This window comes from Poecile atricapillus, chromosome Z, assembly GCF_030490865.1.
Source record: "Poecile atricapillus isolate bPoeAtr1 chromosome Z, bPoeAtr1.hap1, whole genome shotgun sequence".
NCBI lineage: Eukaryota > Metazoa > Chordata > Aves > Passeriformes > Paridae > Poecile > Poecile atricapillus.
The window spans coordinates 93,909,282-93,923,508 of NC_081289.1; the positions used below are offsets into that span (position 1 = coordinate 93,909,282).

At 42.1% G+C, this 14,227-nt stretch overlaps 1 protein-coding gene across 1 annotated transcript; it reads right to left on the minus strand.

Annotated features, from left to right (window-relative positions):
- Positions 1-11,894: 11,894 nt before the first annotated feature.
- TMEM215 (transmembrane protein 215) lies at positions 11,895-12,617 on the minus strand. Its single transcript, XM_058827868.1, has one exon. It carries the CDS (start codon positions 12,615-12,617, stop codon positions 11,895-11,897), a length of 723 nt encoding a protein of 240 aa, XP_058683851.1.
- Between the last annotated feature and the right edge of the window lie 1,610 nt (positions 12,618-14,227).

The window sequence follows — 14,227 nt, forward strand, 5'->3', positions numbered from 1 at the left end:
AGTCCTGCTTCCTAGTCACTCATTAACTCCAGTATCCCTTCTGCTTTCAGTCTGTTAGGTCATCTTGCTAAATTAGAAAATTAGGAAAGAGATTATGTACCCCTTTGGCCTTGTGAATGTATTAGCTCAGGCTTTATTTACAGGTATTTCTCCCAGCAGTGGCACTGAAAATACAAAAAAAGCAAAAACTCGTCCTAAGGAATAATACATAGAAATGTCCCACCAGCTATCAGAGCAGAAGGTAGCGCCCAGTGTTACTTCTTGATTTGGTTTTGATGGGAAATCTTCAGCTAGCAGCCACCATGACTTCAAAATCAGCTGGTTGGACATTCCAGTCTGTGAGGTGCTCCCACAGGAAAGGAGACAGTGTAGTGTTGCTGTTTAGTGGTGTCATGAACCCTGTGGGCATGGCTGGTTTTGGGGTCCGAAAGGGAAAAATGAGGTGTGTATTGTGTAAGGAAGTAAGATCCATCAAAAGAGGAGGGTGAAGCAGAGAAATTATAGTGGATACAAACTGAAACAAGAATTTGTACTCCTTCCATTTCATCTCCATTGTCTGGAGCATAAAAAGAAGAATTAAGAAGAAAGCTTGGTGTGTTTCCATACAGCCAATTCCTAGTGAAACCTGCCATCTTGCTGCAGAAACCTGAAAATCTTGGGAGAGAAATGTAAGACATTGTATGCCATTGCTAAAATGGATAAAGTTCACTACAGCTGCTCTTGTCTTTGGCTACTCTGGGATTTCTCTGAAAAACAGCTCTTAACATTAGCTGATGTTGTTGCTTTCACTAAAGTGGTAGTGAACCTACAATTGCTGGATAGCTATCTGTCAATGAAATCAGGCAGCCCTCTGAGTCACTGTGTAATTTAGGACACGGTTTAGGAAAGGTCATTCCTGAGCCAGCATTTCCTGTAAAGAGAGAACCATCAATACAAGTAGAGTAATCTCTAGATGAGCATGATTCTGTGAGCACTGCTGGTGTTGGCTTTCTTTAAAGACTTACCTTTTGTGACTAATCTATTTTGAAGAGTTTAGCCCATCTCAGTTCAGCTGATTAACAAACAATCTAACAGAATAAGTGAAGCTGAGAGACAAAGGATATCAAGAGTAAAACCATTTCCACCAAAATGTGAACTAAACTGGATAAAGCTAGTTGGGAGATGAAAAGGAAGGACTTTGAGTGACACAGCACCACTTACTCCTGCTTATTCTGCTCCCTTACCCTCCAGTCTGTCCCTAATCCTGGGGACAAGTACAAAAATATGCATGGAGTTACAATTTTTCTGGTATAAATTTGTGTAATTTAACCAAGCATCTGGCTACTTGTTCATGTTCCTATGTAGCTAGCATAGCCACAGCTTTTAATTCCAAGTATGTGCTGTGTGACAGTGATAGGAGTGTCACGCTAGTCTTTCTTCAGCTTCTGTGAGAAGCAAACGCTGCTGTAATGGTAGATTTTTCAAGGAAGTCTATCAGAGGTGGAATGTTAAATGCTTCCAAATTATGGGGGAATTTTTTGAACTGCACAGAAAAGATGTGTAACATTTTGCGTGAAAGTATGTCTCAGGAGTCTGTGAAACTCTCTGTAGTCTGAATGGAACAAGAATCACAGCAAGGGAGACAGACATAGCTGGCTTTGGCACATGAGATTCCCAATGTAAAGTCCAGCGAAATTTTTTAAAATCAAAATTTTAAATTGGTTTCACATTTTTTCTAAGCTTAAAAATTCCTTTCTCTTTTGAAATTTCATATTAGAAGGTACATTTCAATTACTGATTTTGTAATCTTAGCAGAATAAACCTATCAGTAGCCCAGAGATATCCTCTAATACAACCATTTCCTTTATCCAAATGCTGTCTAAAAATTGTGAAACTCTTTGCTGTTATAGTGCTTCATGATGTATTAAATAGTTTACATTATTATCTTAATGAGTTTACATTTGTTTACAATTCTATTAAAAAGGTACATATCTGTTAAGAATAATTAGAAGATTGTTAACATGTTACAGTTACTGTTTGTAAACCCCTAACTTACCTTGTACCCCTGTCCCAGGCTTACTTACCTTGTATTCCTGTCCCAAATTGCTGTACCCCATGTTTCTTGTTCCTTGTTCAGCCAGGCCCTGCCCCCACTGCCAAGTTGCTGTACCCTGTGTTTCTTATTCCGCGTTCAGCCAGGCCCTGCCCCCACTGCTCCTCGACTCCCACATGGCAACACTGTACCCCTGCCCCAAGCTGCTGTACCTTGTTCAGTTGGGCCCTGAGGAGGAGGATGACATAAGGACTTTCATGTAAATGAGAGAGACCAGAGACTCATGGGACGCACCCAAACTGGAAAAAACCCCGAGACAACGAGCCACACAAAAGGGAAGGAATAAAAACAGTACCATTGAACGAAGAAGACCCAGAAGAGTCCTCTGACTTCCCTCCAGAGGCCGACATAACCAGAGGGGACTCAACTAGGATGACACCCTAGACTACGAGACCAAGCAAAAGAATCTTCCTGGGGACTAGCTGTGAGGAAGGAAGGCGTAGCTCTGCTCTTAGTGATAAAGTTGCAGGGATCGTTCCGTTCTGTGGTGTCCTGCGGGAACAGTGGTGATGTGTGCGACCCCTCAGGCCTCCACCCCAGAGCTGTCCTGTTGAATAAAGGCCTTTTTAAAAAGGGCTGGTCTCTTGGCCCGTTCATCACAATATCATTATCAAATGTGCATGTGAATCCATATGCTTTGTCTGTAGTATTTCAGTTTTAACTCTTCTGCTTTATTTTAATGTTGGATATAGAATTAAAAGATTTTTTAAAAGTGTCTTATGAGTTTAAAATCTTCTAAGTAGAAATAAGTGATGAATGACCAACAGCAGCCTAGCTGGACTGACAGCTCTAAACACTGGCAAATCCTTGGGTAGGTGTCATGGGGTGGCTTTACCTTTAAGACAGCTTTGAGAGTTAAGGAAGTTGAAACTGCTGGTGGCTGATGGGAGTTTTTCCTCCTGACCAATTATCAGTCATTTCTAAGAATTGACAGCAGTTTTGACCATTAAAAAGTGAATTCAACCTGTGAACACCCCCTTAAGATGTACAGTCAGAGCTCTCTTGTCCTCTTTTGTTTCTGGCTTTTGAGAAGGTAACAAGGCTCTGTTGTGGCCTCCTCATTCCCCCCCCCCCCCCCCCCCCCCCTTCCTCCAGGCTGGACAAGGCCGCAGAGGACGAAGGTGGAGGGGTGGAGGAAAAGAAAGCAGAGCTGGCCAGCCTGGTTTAGTTTTCAGTTTCTGCTGCTGGACTGAAACCTGACACCATGAACTCTTGCAGCTTTTCTAAAGCTTTTAATTCTTTTACTACCTGGATAAAACGTAGAGATTACTCCTTTTTCCCAGAAAGACAGAGAGACAATCAGCATGAAGAAAACATCGTAAAACCACCAAAAACAGTGAGGAAAAGAGTTAAGTTTTAAATGGGGAAGAGAGAATAAGGAGATGCTTTACAGCTGAAATATCTTTCTGTTAAAGCTATGGAGATAGACAATAGTAGTTTGAAAAGACTCCTTTAATTCATGACAGTATATTGGGAGGAATGGAGCGTTCAAAGTGTGGATTTGGAGCAAAAGAGAGAGTAATTGTGATACAGTGAGTTGCTGGAACTGAGTTGAGCGAAGATTTTAAGCCTTGGGGGCAATGAGAAAACTGTTTTCCAGGAAAGCTCACAGAGACAGATAAAGAGGACTTTTGCCTTTGAATAACTCATCCTTAAAATGACATCCCTAATGGGAGGAGAAAATCTGATGACAGATTTCCGCGCAGCTGGCATCAGGGCAATGGAAAACTATAACAGAAATAGTTTTCTTGTTAGAAACTCCATAGATTAGCAGAAGGAGACTTCTGTTTCTCTACAAAGACTGATGAAAAGGCTGTAGCAAGAATTGGGACTGTTTTTAACCACCAAAGTTCCAAAGTTTTTTGTCTCTATGTTGTCATGTGTACAAAGAAATAGTCAAGTAGTGAGAGAAAAAAGGGTTTTCTGGAAGTTTATTCTGGTGTTCTTATTCTTGTAGTTTGTTAATAAACTTTCTTTATTCCTTTTTAAGTTTTAAGCCTGTTTTGCTCTTGTTCTAATCCATATCTCACAGCAAAAAGTAAGTAATTTTTTTAGTTACTGGTTTAAAACCACGACAGTAAGATTCAAGTTCTGCTGAAGACAGCAGAGACTCTTGTTGACTTCAGGAGGCTTAGAGCCTGATGTTTTTCTATAAAAGAGGTACAGCCTAAAGAGTGCCTGTGTCAGCCTACCTCAGTTTTATTGTTACTTCCTGTTCCTCTCCTTGAACAGAGCATCTCCAGAATGAGAATAATTTTCTACAGACTATTGAATCTGCCATAGCTTTCCTGCAACTTCAAGCAGTAGTCCTTAGTAATGCCAGTTTGTCTGATGACTGTGATGATATAACTGACTTTGGAAGATACAGTAGTGCATGTTACAGACACAAACAGAAGTGTCCTCAGTCAACTGACAAGTATTTTAAGATTAATCTCAGGCATTCTGACAGATGTAGTCAATGACAACAGTCATATTTCAGATGCAGGAAAGCATTTACCAGCTGGTAAAGCTGAAGTATGGTAACCAGCACATTGCTCATCTGTGAGATACTTTAAATCCACACAGATTCACATCCCAGAATTGGAACTAGTCAGCTAATCTAGCAAGCGTTGTTTTCCAAAATGGCACTATATACTAGAAGTATGTGATATGCTCTTGCTTTTCTTGATGATTTTATCCATGCCAGAAAATGGGACAGCAATTGCAATAATAGAGCTGAAGAAGTGAAGGTGATATGTACTTTACAGATCACTTCACACAGTGGCCATTCATTTTCTACAGTCATGCATGATAATACAAAGGATACTAAGACTCTATTCATGATGTGATGATTTTATGGAAAGACTGTGCATTCTGATTTTTGTTTATTGCAGCTCCATCTACCTGGCAGTGAGAATGCAGGCAGGAAGATGAAAAGAAATCACACAACAAAAAACCTGACTTATGAAGGTCTTTTATTAGATTGATAAACTTTCACTATATTGTTTCAACTTGAATATTGAGAAACAGACTGAATAATCACAATATTTTAAAAAATCACAACAAGTAAAGCCAAAAATTCATTAATGTATTTCCAAGTGTAAAACTTCCTAAATTTTATTCAAACCATGGGCATTGGAAAAAGACTGTTTTGCCACCAAGAAGTTATTCTGTATCCCCTAGATTAGGTAGCAAACATATTTTACTTAGCTTGTTATTAGTGTGTGTGGGGTCTCCAGTTCCAAGTTCTTTTTTTTTGCAAACAGAAAAGTTAGCTGCTTCCTTGTACAGCTAATTAGACCCATGAAATAAATAATTTTTTTAAAAAATAAAAGTGAAGTGAAATCAGTGTCCTTTGCAAGCAGTGCAGGGGCATAAAATGAGTGTTGAGCCTGACTGTGCAGTCAAAGGATGCAGCGTCTCTTTAAGACCACTGATTATAATGAGATTTTCCCAGTTTATAGAACATCTCTCCCACCTACTCAGACCCGTAAAAATTGCTAATAGCCCTTCCATCTGAATTGACCTCAAAAGTAAAAATCTTTGGTTTTATTAAGAGTGTCTTTCTGGGGCTACCCTTTCAAACCTGTAAAAAGACAAGGCTATGCAAGATTGTTCTGATCATACTCCAGCTGAGTACCATCTGCTTTTCAGCTAATGAGCACTTTGTCCTCCTAATTTCTCTCCCAATTCTTCCCTACTTCAGTATAGAACATTGCATTGTACATTTTTTTACGTTCTAAATTGGAATTCAAAGATAAAATATTTTGCAATAAAATGTTCTCTCCAAATAAAATATGGAGAAATTGCCTTTCCTCCTAATGTAAATTTTGATTTAAATTTAAATGCACTTTGGATGTAGAGATATGGAACAACCATAATTTGAAATGTGACAGAGTGGGTGTTTAGAATTTGTTTGTGTGGGAACCCTAATGACTGAAACCTTCTAAAGAACTCCCATGAGTCTACATGATGTTATTTAATGTCCCACAGCATAGTTACCACAGTCCTCTGGTTCACACAGCGAAACAACCTACCCCAGCTGCTTATTTGTACACCATCTTTCCACTGCATTGTCTTAAACACATATATTCAATCCTTTTTGGAACTAAATTCCAAAGACTGGATTCAACAGTTTTCATACAGCACTAAGTTTGACCTTGAAGCTCTACATTAAATGTTTAGTGATACATCTTTGGGCAATTTGCCTTGGATTTCAACAGAAACAAAATAAGTATTTCCTACCACTGAGTGCCAAATACGAAGCTAATGTAGGAGCATTCTTATGTTTATGACTGTGCACAATTGCTGATTATTACTGCATTTCATACTAAAATATGGTAGTGTGAAAAATAAGTGTTTTGATGAGATGTAAAATTGCATCCCCACTACCTGGTAATTTTTTTTTTTTTTGTGTAGCTCTTGTATCATGTCTTCAGGCAGGAAAACTCTCTCTCTGTCCCTACCTGAGAAGCCATCTGGGTAAGCTACCAAAGATAAAGTACACACATGGAAGAGTGTACTAAGCATACTGCTTCTGTGACCAGAATTCAACACAGTTAACCTGACAAAGTAATGAAATACTGTGCGTGATGCCTTTTTTGGTCTCTTTTGCTTTTATGAAGACCTCTTCTGTTCTACTCTCACTAGTACATGTGAGACTACAAAGCCATGAATTCAAAGTGCTTAACCCTTTTTCACTCGCTTTCAACTTTAGGTTGAAAAAAAATGCTAGAAATGCATCTTTCAGAATTGACCGAAGGTTCAGGGCTTTTACCAATGGTTTGGGGAAATGCTGAATGCAAAGCACTGGGAAAATTCAGATTTCAATTGCCAGGATTTCACAGGGGGCATACTGAAACACACATGGAATGTCTTAACTCTGTTGGAAGAACTGTGTCTTCTTAAAGAGCCACAACAGAGTTGTTCTTAGAAGTTTTTTCTCCTGAAGAGCAGAAAGAATTTTAAATTGCAGCAATAGACTTGAGGCAAAAAAGCTGGGTAAGGTGTTGGAAAAACAACTCTGGGGAGATCTCAAATTACTATGTCGCTATGATTGTGCATTCTGTTACCTGCCCTTGCAGACAAATGTATAGCATATATACACACACCCATCCAGGGTGCAGTTTGTAAGTAAAAACGTTAAGCATAAACACTTCCATGTATCTGACACAAGGCTAATCCATGCAACTGTTCTAAACACAAAATACACAAAGATTTAAAAATTAATGAACTATGAATCTCCATGTCTGGTAAAGACATAGAGGGTCTGGAATTCTAGCACTGATAGGACTGCTAAATTCAAGGTAATGCTTACCTATGAAAGTTTGCCAGGGTGCATGAAAAGTGACTTCTCAATCCACTCTCTCTGTGGTTTCCAGACATAAAAGAGCCCATACCACCAGAGAAATAACAAGCCTGCTGACAGTTCTCCCTGTAGGGATTGCATGTTCACACTACCTGCAGAGTGGAAACGGGCTCAGTGTGAGCTGCTTTGCAGCTGATGCCCCATGCTGTGTGTCAAGAGAACACATCTAGCCTACACATCAGGAAACGCCTTTACAAGTTTTAATACAATTTATGTTAGAAGCATCGACAGAAACCTTTCAGGACTCAAAAGTTTCCTATGCCATGGCTTTACTGGCAACATGTAGAGAGTCAAGGTCCTGTGTGCTGATAGTACTCTGCAAGTAAATAGCTTAGTCCCTACACAAACCATGAAAATCAGGTTGGCAGTACTTAGTGGCCTGACAAGTCATCCACTTCTAACCCATGGCAAAATCCCAAACTGGTGCTGCAAGAACTGACAATATAATTGAATGTCTCAACATAACACCTTCATTGGATGGGTGATGTAGTGTCAAACTCTACCACCCTGGCCTAACACGAGAAGTCTGGTATGTAGCAGCAGGCATGGTAAGAGGGGGTCACAGTAGCTGTTACTGTGGAAATAACATAATAAATAATTACTGGAGCCAGGACTGCACAGAGTTTGCATCAGAGGGGGAGGAACTGCCTCTGCAAGAATATGACAGTTCTGCAGAATGCAGATGAAGAATACAGTCCAGAGGGACACATGCGCTGAGCACACTTACCTCTTGCTTATTCAGTTCTGGGCCAAAAGGACCAGCTATTGTTTTGCACTCAGGAGGACGAAGTGCACAATGTTTAAAACTTTCTTTTAAAGACTTTGCAGTGATCAGCTTCTACGACTGTAAAAATGCTACTTGTTACAAGCAACACAAAATTGCCTTTTGTTGATCTGCATATCACATTGTCTCTTAAAAGAACATAAACTACACTGTAGCACTATGATAAATGCTATTCCAAAAATAAAGTTTATATATCTTAGGAAACTTCTCTAAATGTCCAAATTACTGTTTTCCATTAAATGCTTTATACACCCTGCCACACATATTTTAGGACCAAGCAATATATGGTTTACAAGACATTTATCCCCCAGGATATTTATCCCCCAAGCTGAGCTCCCCTACAGCTTCATGCATTGTTTGGAAGAGAGCACTGAAGAGAGAAGTGTGACTTTGACCCAGAGTTTTTTAAAGCAGCAAGAACAGAAAGAAGCTTTCATCTCTGGTCATGGCTTGGAATCACACCCCAAGCTGTGGTATCCTGAAGCCAAATTCAGACTAGAAGCTTCCTCTGAAAAGCAAAGTGATTATTCCTGCTTGCTCTAAGATCTGGTACCACAAGTTCTAGTGTCCACATGAGCTGAATGAAAATAAAGTCCCAGGTGCTCTCTGATCTGGCCATGTTATATGCATAAAAATTTTGAAAATGCTGTCATAATGTCTGTGATCAAATATGTGTTAGATTTCTACTGGCAGAACTATGAAAATGTCACTTTATTAAAAAAAACAACAAAAACAGAACCACAAAACAAACAAACCCCAAACTTAACACCTAACCCCCCAACAAACAAAAAATCTAAACCCATTTAATTTTCAGATTTACAAATTAATATTCTTTAAATGGCCAAAATAATCAATTTCCATTTCACTCTCTATTAAACTAGCAGGAAAAACAAAAATGAAAAAAAAAAAAGAAAAAATAAAGAGGTTTTCAAGGCCATACTAATTTATTTCTCTAATTTCAAATTCTCACACTTCAATGACCAAATTTAAAGGACTACTGTATATTAGCCTAGAAATATTGCTTAAAGTTGTATTTTATTGTGACATCTTATCTGAATGAATGGAGGAATGACGTTGCCTGCAAATACCAAATTTTAAACACACATTTTTTTATACCTCTTTCTATAACTCGTGGGAAGTTTTCGCTCCCATTAAACTTTGCCTGAATACAAGCATTCTCTTGTTTGCACACTAAGAATGGACAAAAGCACATTACTCACATCTGCATGTCTGTATATCAAGTTATATATTTACTATTCCATTTGTCACTAGAGTTTGCTGTCTTGTCATGAAAAAGCCCATGTAACTTTTGACACAGAACATCTAATCCTAAACAAAATGGAAAAACTTGACTGCTTCCTATATGTTTTTGCAGAACTGTACAAAACTAGGTTCCCAGAAGGCTGGTGCCTTTCTCTCTTATGCAAGGCAAGCGATTACTCACAACCCTGTCAAAGGCAGCAGGCAGGACCCAGTAGCCTGTTTTCTCATGGTGAGTCTCATCTCCAGGGATGCTCAACACCCCTGGGCACACAGTGAGACCCTCACCTGCTCTGATTAGAAGCAGAAAACAAAAGACCCTATTTGTCAACATGTTCATTAGCAGCTTTTTAGCTGCTGGCTTCAGAGGTCATTAAATAAGACTTCCTGGTGCCATTAAAGACTTGTTCTGTACCTTGCAGAATAAGGTCCTGCAGTGACTAAGCTGAAGGAGGAGGTAAGCTGCTGACAAGTGCTTTTATGTGGAAGCTGAACATGTCAGGGAGAGGGTCTGTTTTTGTTGAATTCCTCTGCTCATTGGATAACACCTGGGCTCCACAGAGTGCAGGTGTTCATTTATTACCACAGTAGTGTTGTTGCGTGCCTGAGCAGCAGAGCTGCCTGTAACCACCTATTCAGAGTTTTTGCCTGGATTCAACTAGCTAGTGTTTTTTGAATTTATCCTAGAGTATCCAGATGCCCCACCAAAGCCTGGCCAAAGGGTTAACATCTTATTTGGTCTGAAAGACACCAAGCTAGTCAAAAAATTGCTTCCTTCTTCTGGAAACATCTTCAGAGACTGGTTGTCTGTTGATTTCACATAAATTTCTCAACAAACAAATACACACATAAGTATATATATATATAAAATTTACATTCACTTTCCAAACAATTCCATAGGCATGGAAAGCCTCATTTGAGTGCAAAATTCCTTTTAATTTTCTATACAACATCTCAGGTTGCTAAAAATGAAAGGCTGTTTTTCTTATTTCCTACTCTGGTAACTCAATAACATTTCTCTAGTACACCTTACGTTGACAAAAACCAGCTAAGTAGGAACGGCAATTAAGACTTTGATCACACAGGAACTTTTTGGCGTTCTGGGAGTTTACTTATAGGAACTGGGGCTTCGTGAGATGCTAGCAAATTACTCTGTGCTTTACCCTATGACCTGAACACTTAGAGTAGCTGCTTAGCATGCACATTGTATTATACCACATCTCTGTTACCTACACCGTAGAGGTCAGGTCAGACGTTTATGCACAGCATGGAACATGCAACTTAGTGTTGGACAGGATAGCCAGGATTTGTATTTCAGTATGTAAACTGCAGGCTCTGAATGCAGGTTAATCTTCATTACTCACTTCACATTTTCTTGCTATGTATCCATAAGCTGTGAAAAAACCATCTGTCAGTCAGGTCCTCTGTTCCCTTCTCCCAGCAAAGCATGGTTTTGAGACCCCTGAGTGGACTGTCACCATGCATCCCCATACAGAAATATCTGGCATTTTAGAAAAGGCACAAGAAAATGGCATTTTCAGAAGAGTCAGATCCCACTCTGAACATAACTCACAGTAGTCTATTCCTGAAGCAATTTTTGAGGTACTGAAATATATTTTAAAGACCTGAGCTCACTGACATCTGCTCCTATTCTCTGCAAGAACTGTGTCGTGCTCATGTTGCATTCTTCTTGTCAAGTATGCCTGTAAAATCCAAAAGTGTTAGAAACATTCCAGTGAACTCAAGACCAGTGGAAAATTAAGCTAACATGTCTATGTTCATGCTATTGATGATGGGCTAGTCTTTGAAAACTCTCCTAAGCCTATCTGGCTCCCAGAAGACTTTCAGAAGAGCCCATGGGGTCAGGACATCTATTCCTTGACACAAAGGAAAATAAAATCCTGCCAGGACAAAGGGAGACAAATGACTTCTACACTCCCTGACATCAGCCAGCTATTGGAGTTCATGCTGACATCTCTCAATCCCTCCCAAAATGAAGTGACAGTATTTCAAAAGCTTATTCACCCATAGAGCACCACATTCTTTCTTACAGACAGCTCCAGAGTTTCATTCAGCTCTTGATTTCAGCTGACAGCCACTGCTGTCCTTCTGCCAGTGTGCCTACAGGCTTGGGTACAATGGGCAGCAGGAAAACAAAAGGGAGGGAAAGGGAGAAAAAATAAAATTAAAATGTAATTTCTTTTTTTCCAAAAATTAAAAATTGAATTCTTTAACCTTTAAACATGCTCGTTTACTTACAGAAAGAGTACTTCAGGCACAAAAGGTTTGAGTATCAGTCACATACCACTTTAAATTGAAATAGTATCAGAATTGTCCCATGCAGTCAGCTATATTATCCCCTATCAAGTTGCAGTCCCTGTATACATACATATATATAAAGTATGCATCTTTCACACAATGGTCTCCTGGTCTGAGTTGACTCCAGTGGGGTTTATGTAACAACAGTAGCTGTCATAAGGGCTGTTATCCTTGTAAGAGCAGACAATGATACTATCTTTAGGAGCCACAAAAATGTTGTCTTCAATGTCAGGGCAAGGAGTGCTGTCCCTGCTGGGAGAAGAGCTCTTCTTCTCCAAGGCACTGTATGTGGGGCCATCTCCCACGAACACATTCTCTGGCATCTCTGGGTAACAGCTCTCCAGGTATTTCAGCATCTCCTCCTGCTCCACTTTTTTGGTGAGGCTCTTGCACTCTCCCGTGGCATCGCCGGTGCTGCTGGTGGTGCAGATGAACACGGTGTCCTCTCCCCTCAGCCCTCTCCTGTCCTTGCGGTAGGCTTTCCTGGCCAGCTCGTCACAACTTCCCTTGCCGGACTCTAGGTCCGAGGGGGTCCTTAGCAGCTCCATGACATCCCGGTCCTTGACTTCCTTACAGCACGGACGCATGTTCTCGGGACATTTGGTGCAGCCGTCGGTCTTTCTGGTCAGGGCAATGGCGGCGATGCCCGGCAGGCAGATGGCCGGCCCGATGGCCAGCAGCGGGATGTCTCCCAGGGTCTCTCCCTTGATGCCAGACACGGTGAACATGAAGCCGAATACCAGAAAGACGCTGACCAGAGCCACCACCAGCCCCGTCCGGGGGTTGATGTCGTCGGGTCTCAGGGTCCGCGCCATCCAGCGGGTGCGCACGGGGACACTTCCCTCCACCGGAGCTCCCTTCGGGGCAGGAGACGGACGCCCCCCGGCAAGCTTCCGAAGTTTCCCAGGCAGCGAGGCACGGAGCACCCCGACAGCCGGCACCGCTCGGCTTCCCCTCGGTGGAGCCGCAGACGGAGGGCGGGCCGGGGCCGGGAGCTGTCCTGCCTCCTGCCTCCTCCCTCGCTCCCTCCCTCCCTCGCTCGCTCCCTCGCTCCCCGGAGCCGGTCGGAGCGGCTCTGCCGCCTGCAGCCCCGCCGCTCCCTCCGGCGCTGGCGGCGGGCGCAGGGGGCTCGGACCCTGCCAAAGGCCAGAGGTAGATTGACCGGGCGGCTTCCAGCAGCAGCGGCCGGGGAGACAGCTGCCGCGAGGGTTCACCTGCCCGGTCTCCGTTTCCTCTTCCTCGTCCTCACCCGGCCCCACCGGAGCCCCGCACAGCCGTGAGTACGAGCAGCGCCCGGCGCGGGATGCTGCGGGGCCGGCGCGGGGGCTCGGCGGGGTTGCCCCTACCTGATGGCCACTGCTGCTTGGCCGACTGCTGCCACCACCGCGGGCAGCCTTTCCCTCTCGGGCGAGGGGGAGCGGAGCCCCGACGGGCGGCCTTCCTCGGGAAGCCGGCATGTGCGTCCTCCGCACGGGCTCCCGCGCTTAAAGCCTCTTCTTCGGTGAGGACGGGGCTTGCGAAGTAAATCCTCTCCCGGGCAGACAGCAGTCCTGCCCCGAGTCTTCTCCCGAGTTAGGCACCAGTGGAGAGCAAGGTTTCAGGAGATGCTGTGCGGCAGCTGGATTTCATCCTGGAGGTGGCCCTTAGGGATAAAGCCTCTCCTGATGTTATTCCCTCCTCAAGAATGAACACAGATGTTGGGGTTCCCTTGGTATCCATGGCCTGCCGACTGTGGTGGTGACGTTCTGTCCCTGTGATTTGATGCACTTCGGTGATGGTAATCTGAAGTAAGCACCACCAGCTGAATGAGTATAGGAAAGGATCTCAAATAGGTGGGAACGTGGAAAGGCAGCAGCATCTTCAGGCAGGTTGCCAGTGAAACAAAAGACCAAGTGCTTTCACCTGGGGCAGAGATACTAGGAGATGAAAAGGAGTTATACCAGAAATCTTCCAAGAAAATTAAAGTAACAGAAAAGGACACTCTGAACTAAAATTATGAAACCATATTTTTTAAAGTTTATTTAAGTTTTCCCATTAACATGATTCATTTTCTTCATACTACAAACTTGGAAAGCTCAGAGAAGCCAATTTAGAAAACATACAGATGTTTCCCAGGTCATGGAAAGCATGGGTTTTATTTTTATTGTTTTGTCCCTACAGTACAATATCAACAGAGCATCTCTATGTTGTAGATTTCCAACTTGCCTTGTAGAGAGCAAATCCGAGAATATAATTTTGTAAGTGGGAACAACTCCTGCCTTACAGGACACTTCATAAATGGGGTGTCAAGTTATAGTATTTACTGTTTCATTTGAAGGATGAATAAATGTGAGTAGAAGTACACACTGGGGAGATTTTCTAAGTCAGTGGCAATGGCATGGGTTTGAGATTAAAAGTTTGCAATGGACCATGATCATTGTTTCAA

Excerpts from the sequence above, each read along its gene's own strand:
- TMEM215 (XM_058827868.1), bottom strand. The coding sequence starts at position 12,617 with ATGGCGCGGACCCTGAGACCCGACGACATCAACCCCCGGACGGGGCTG.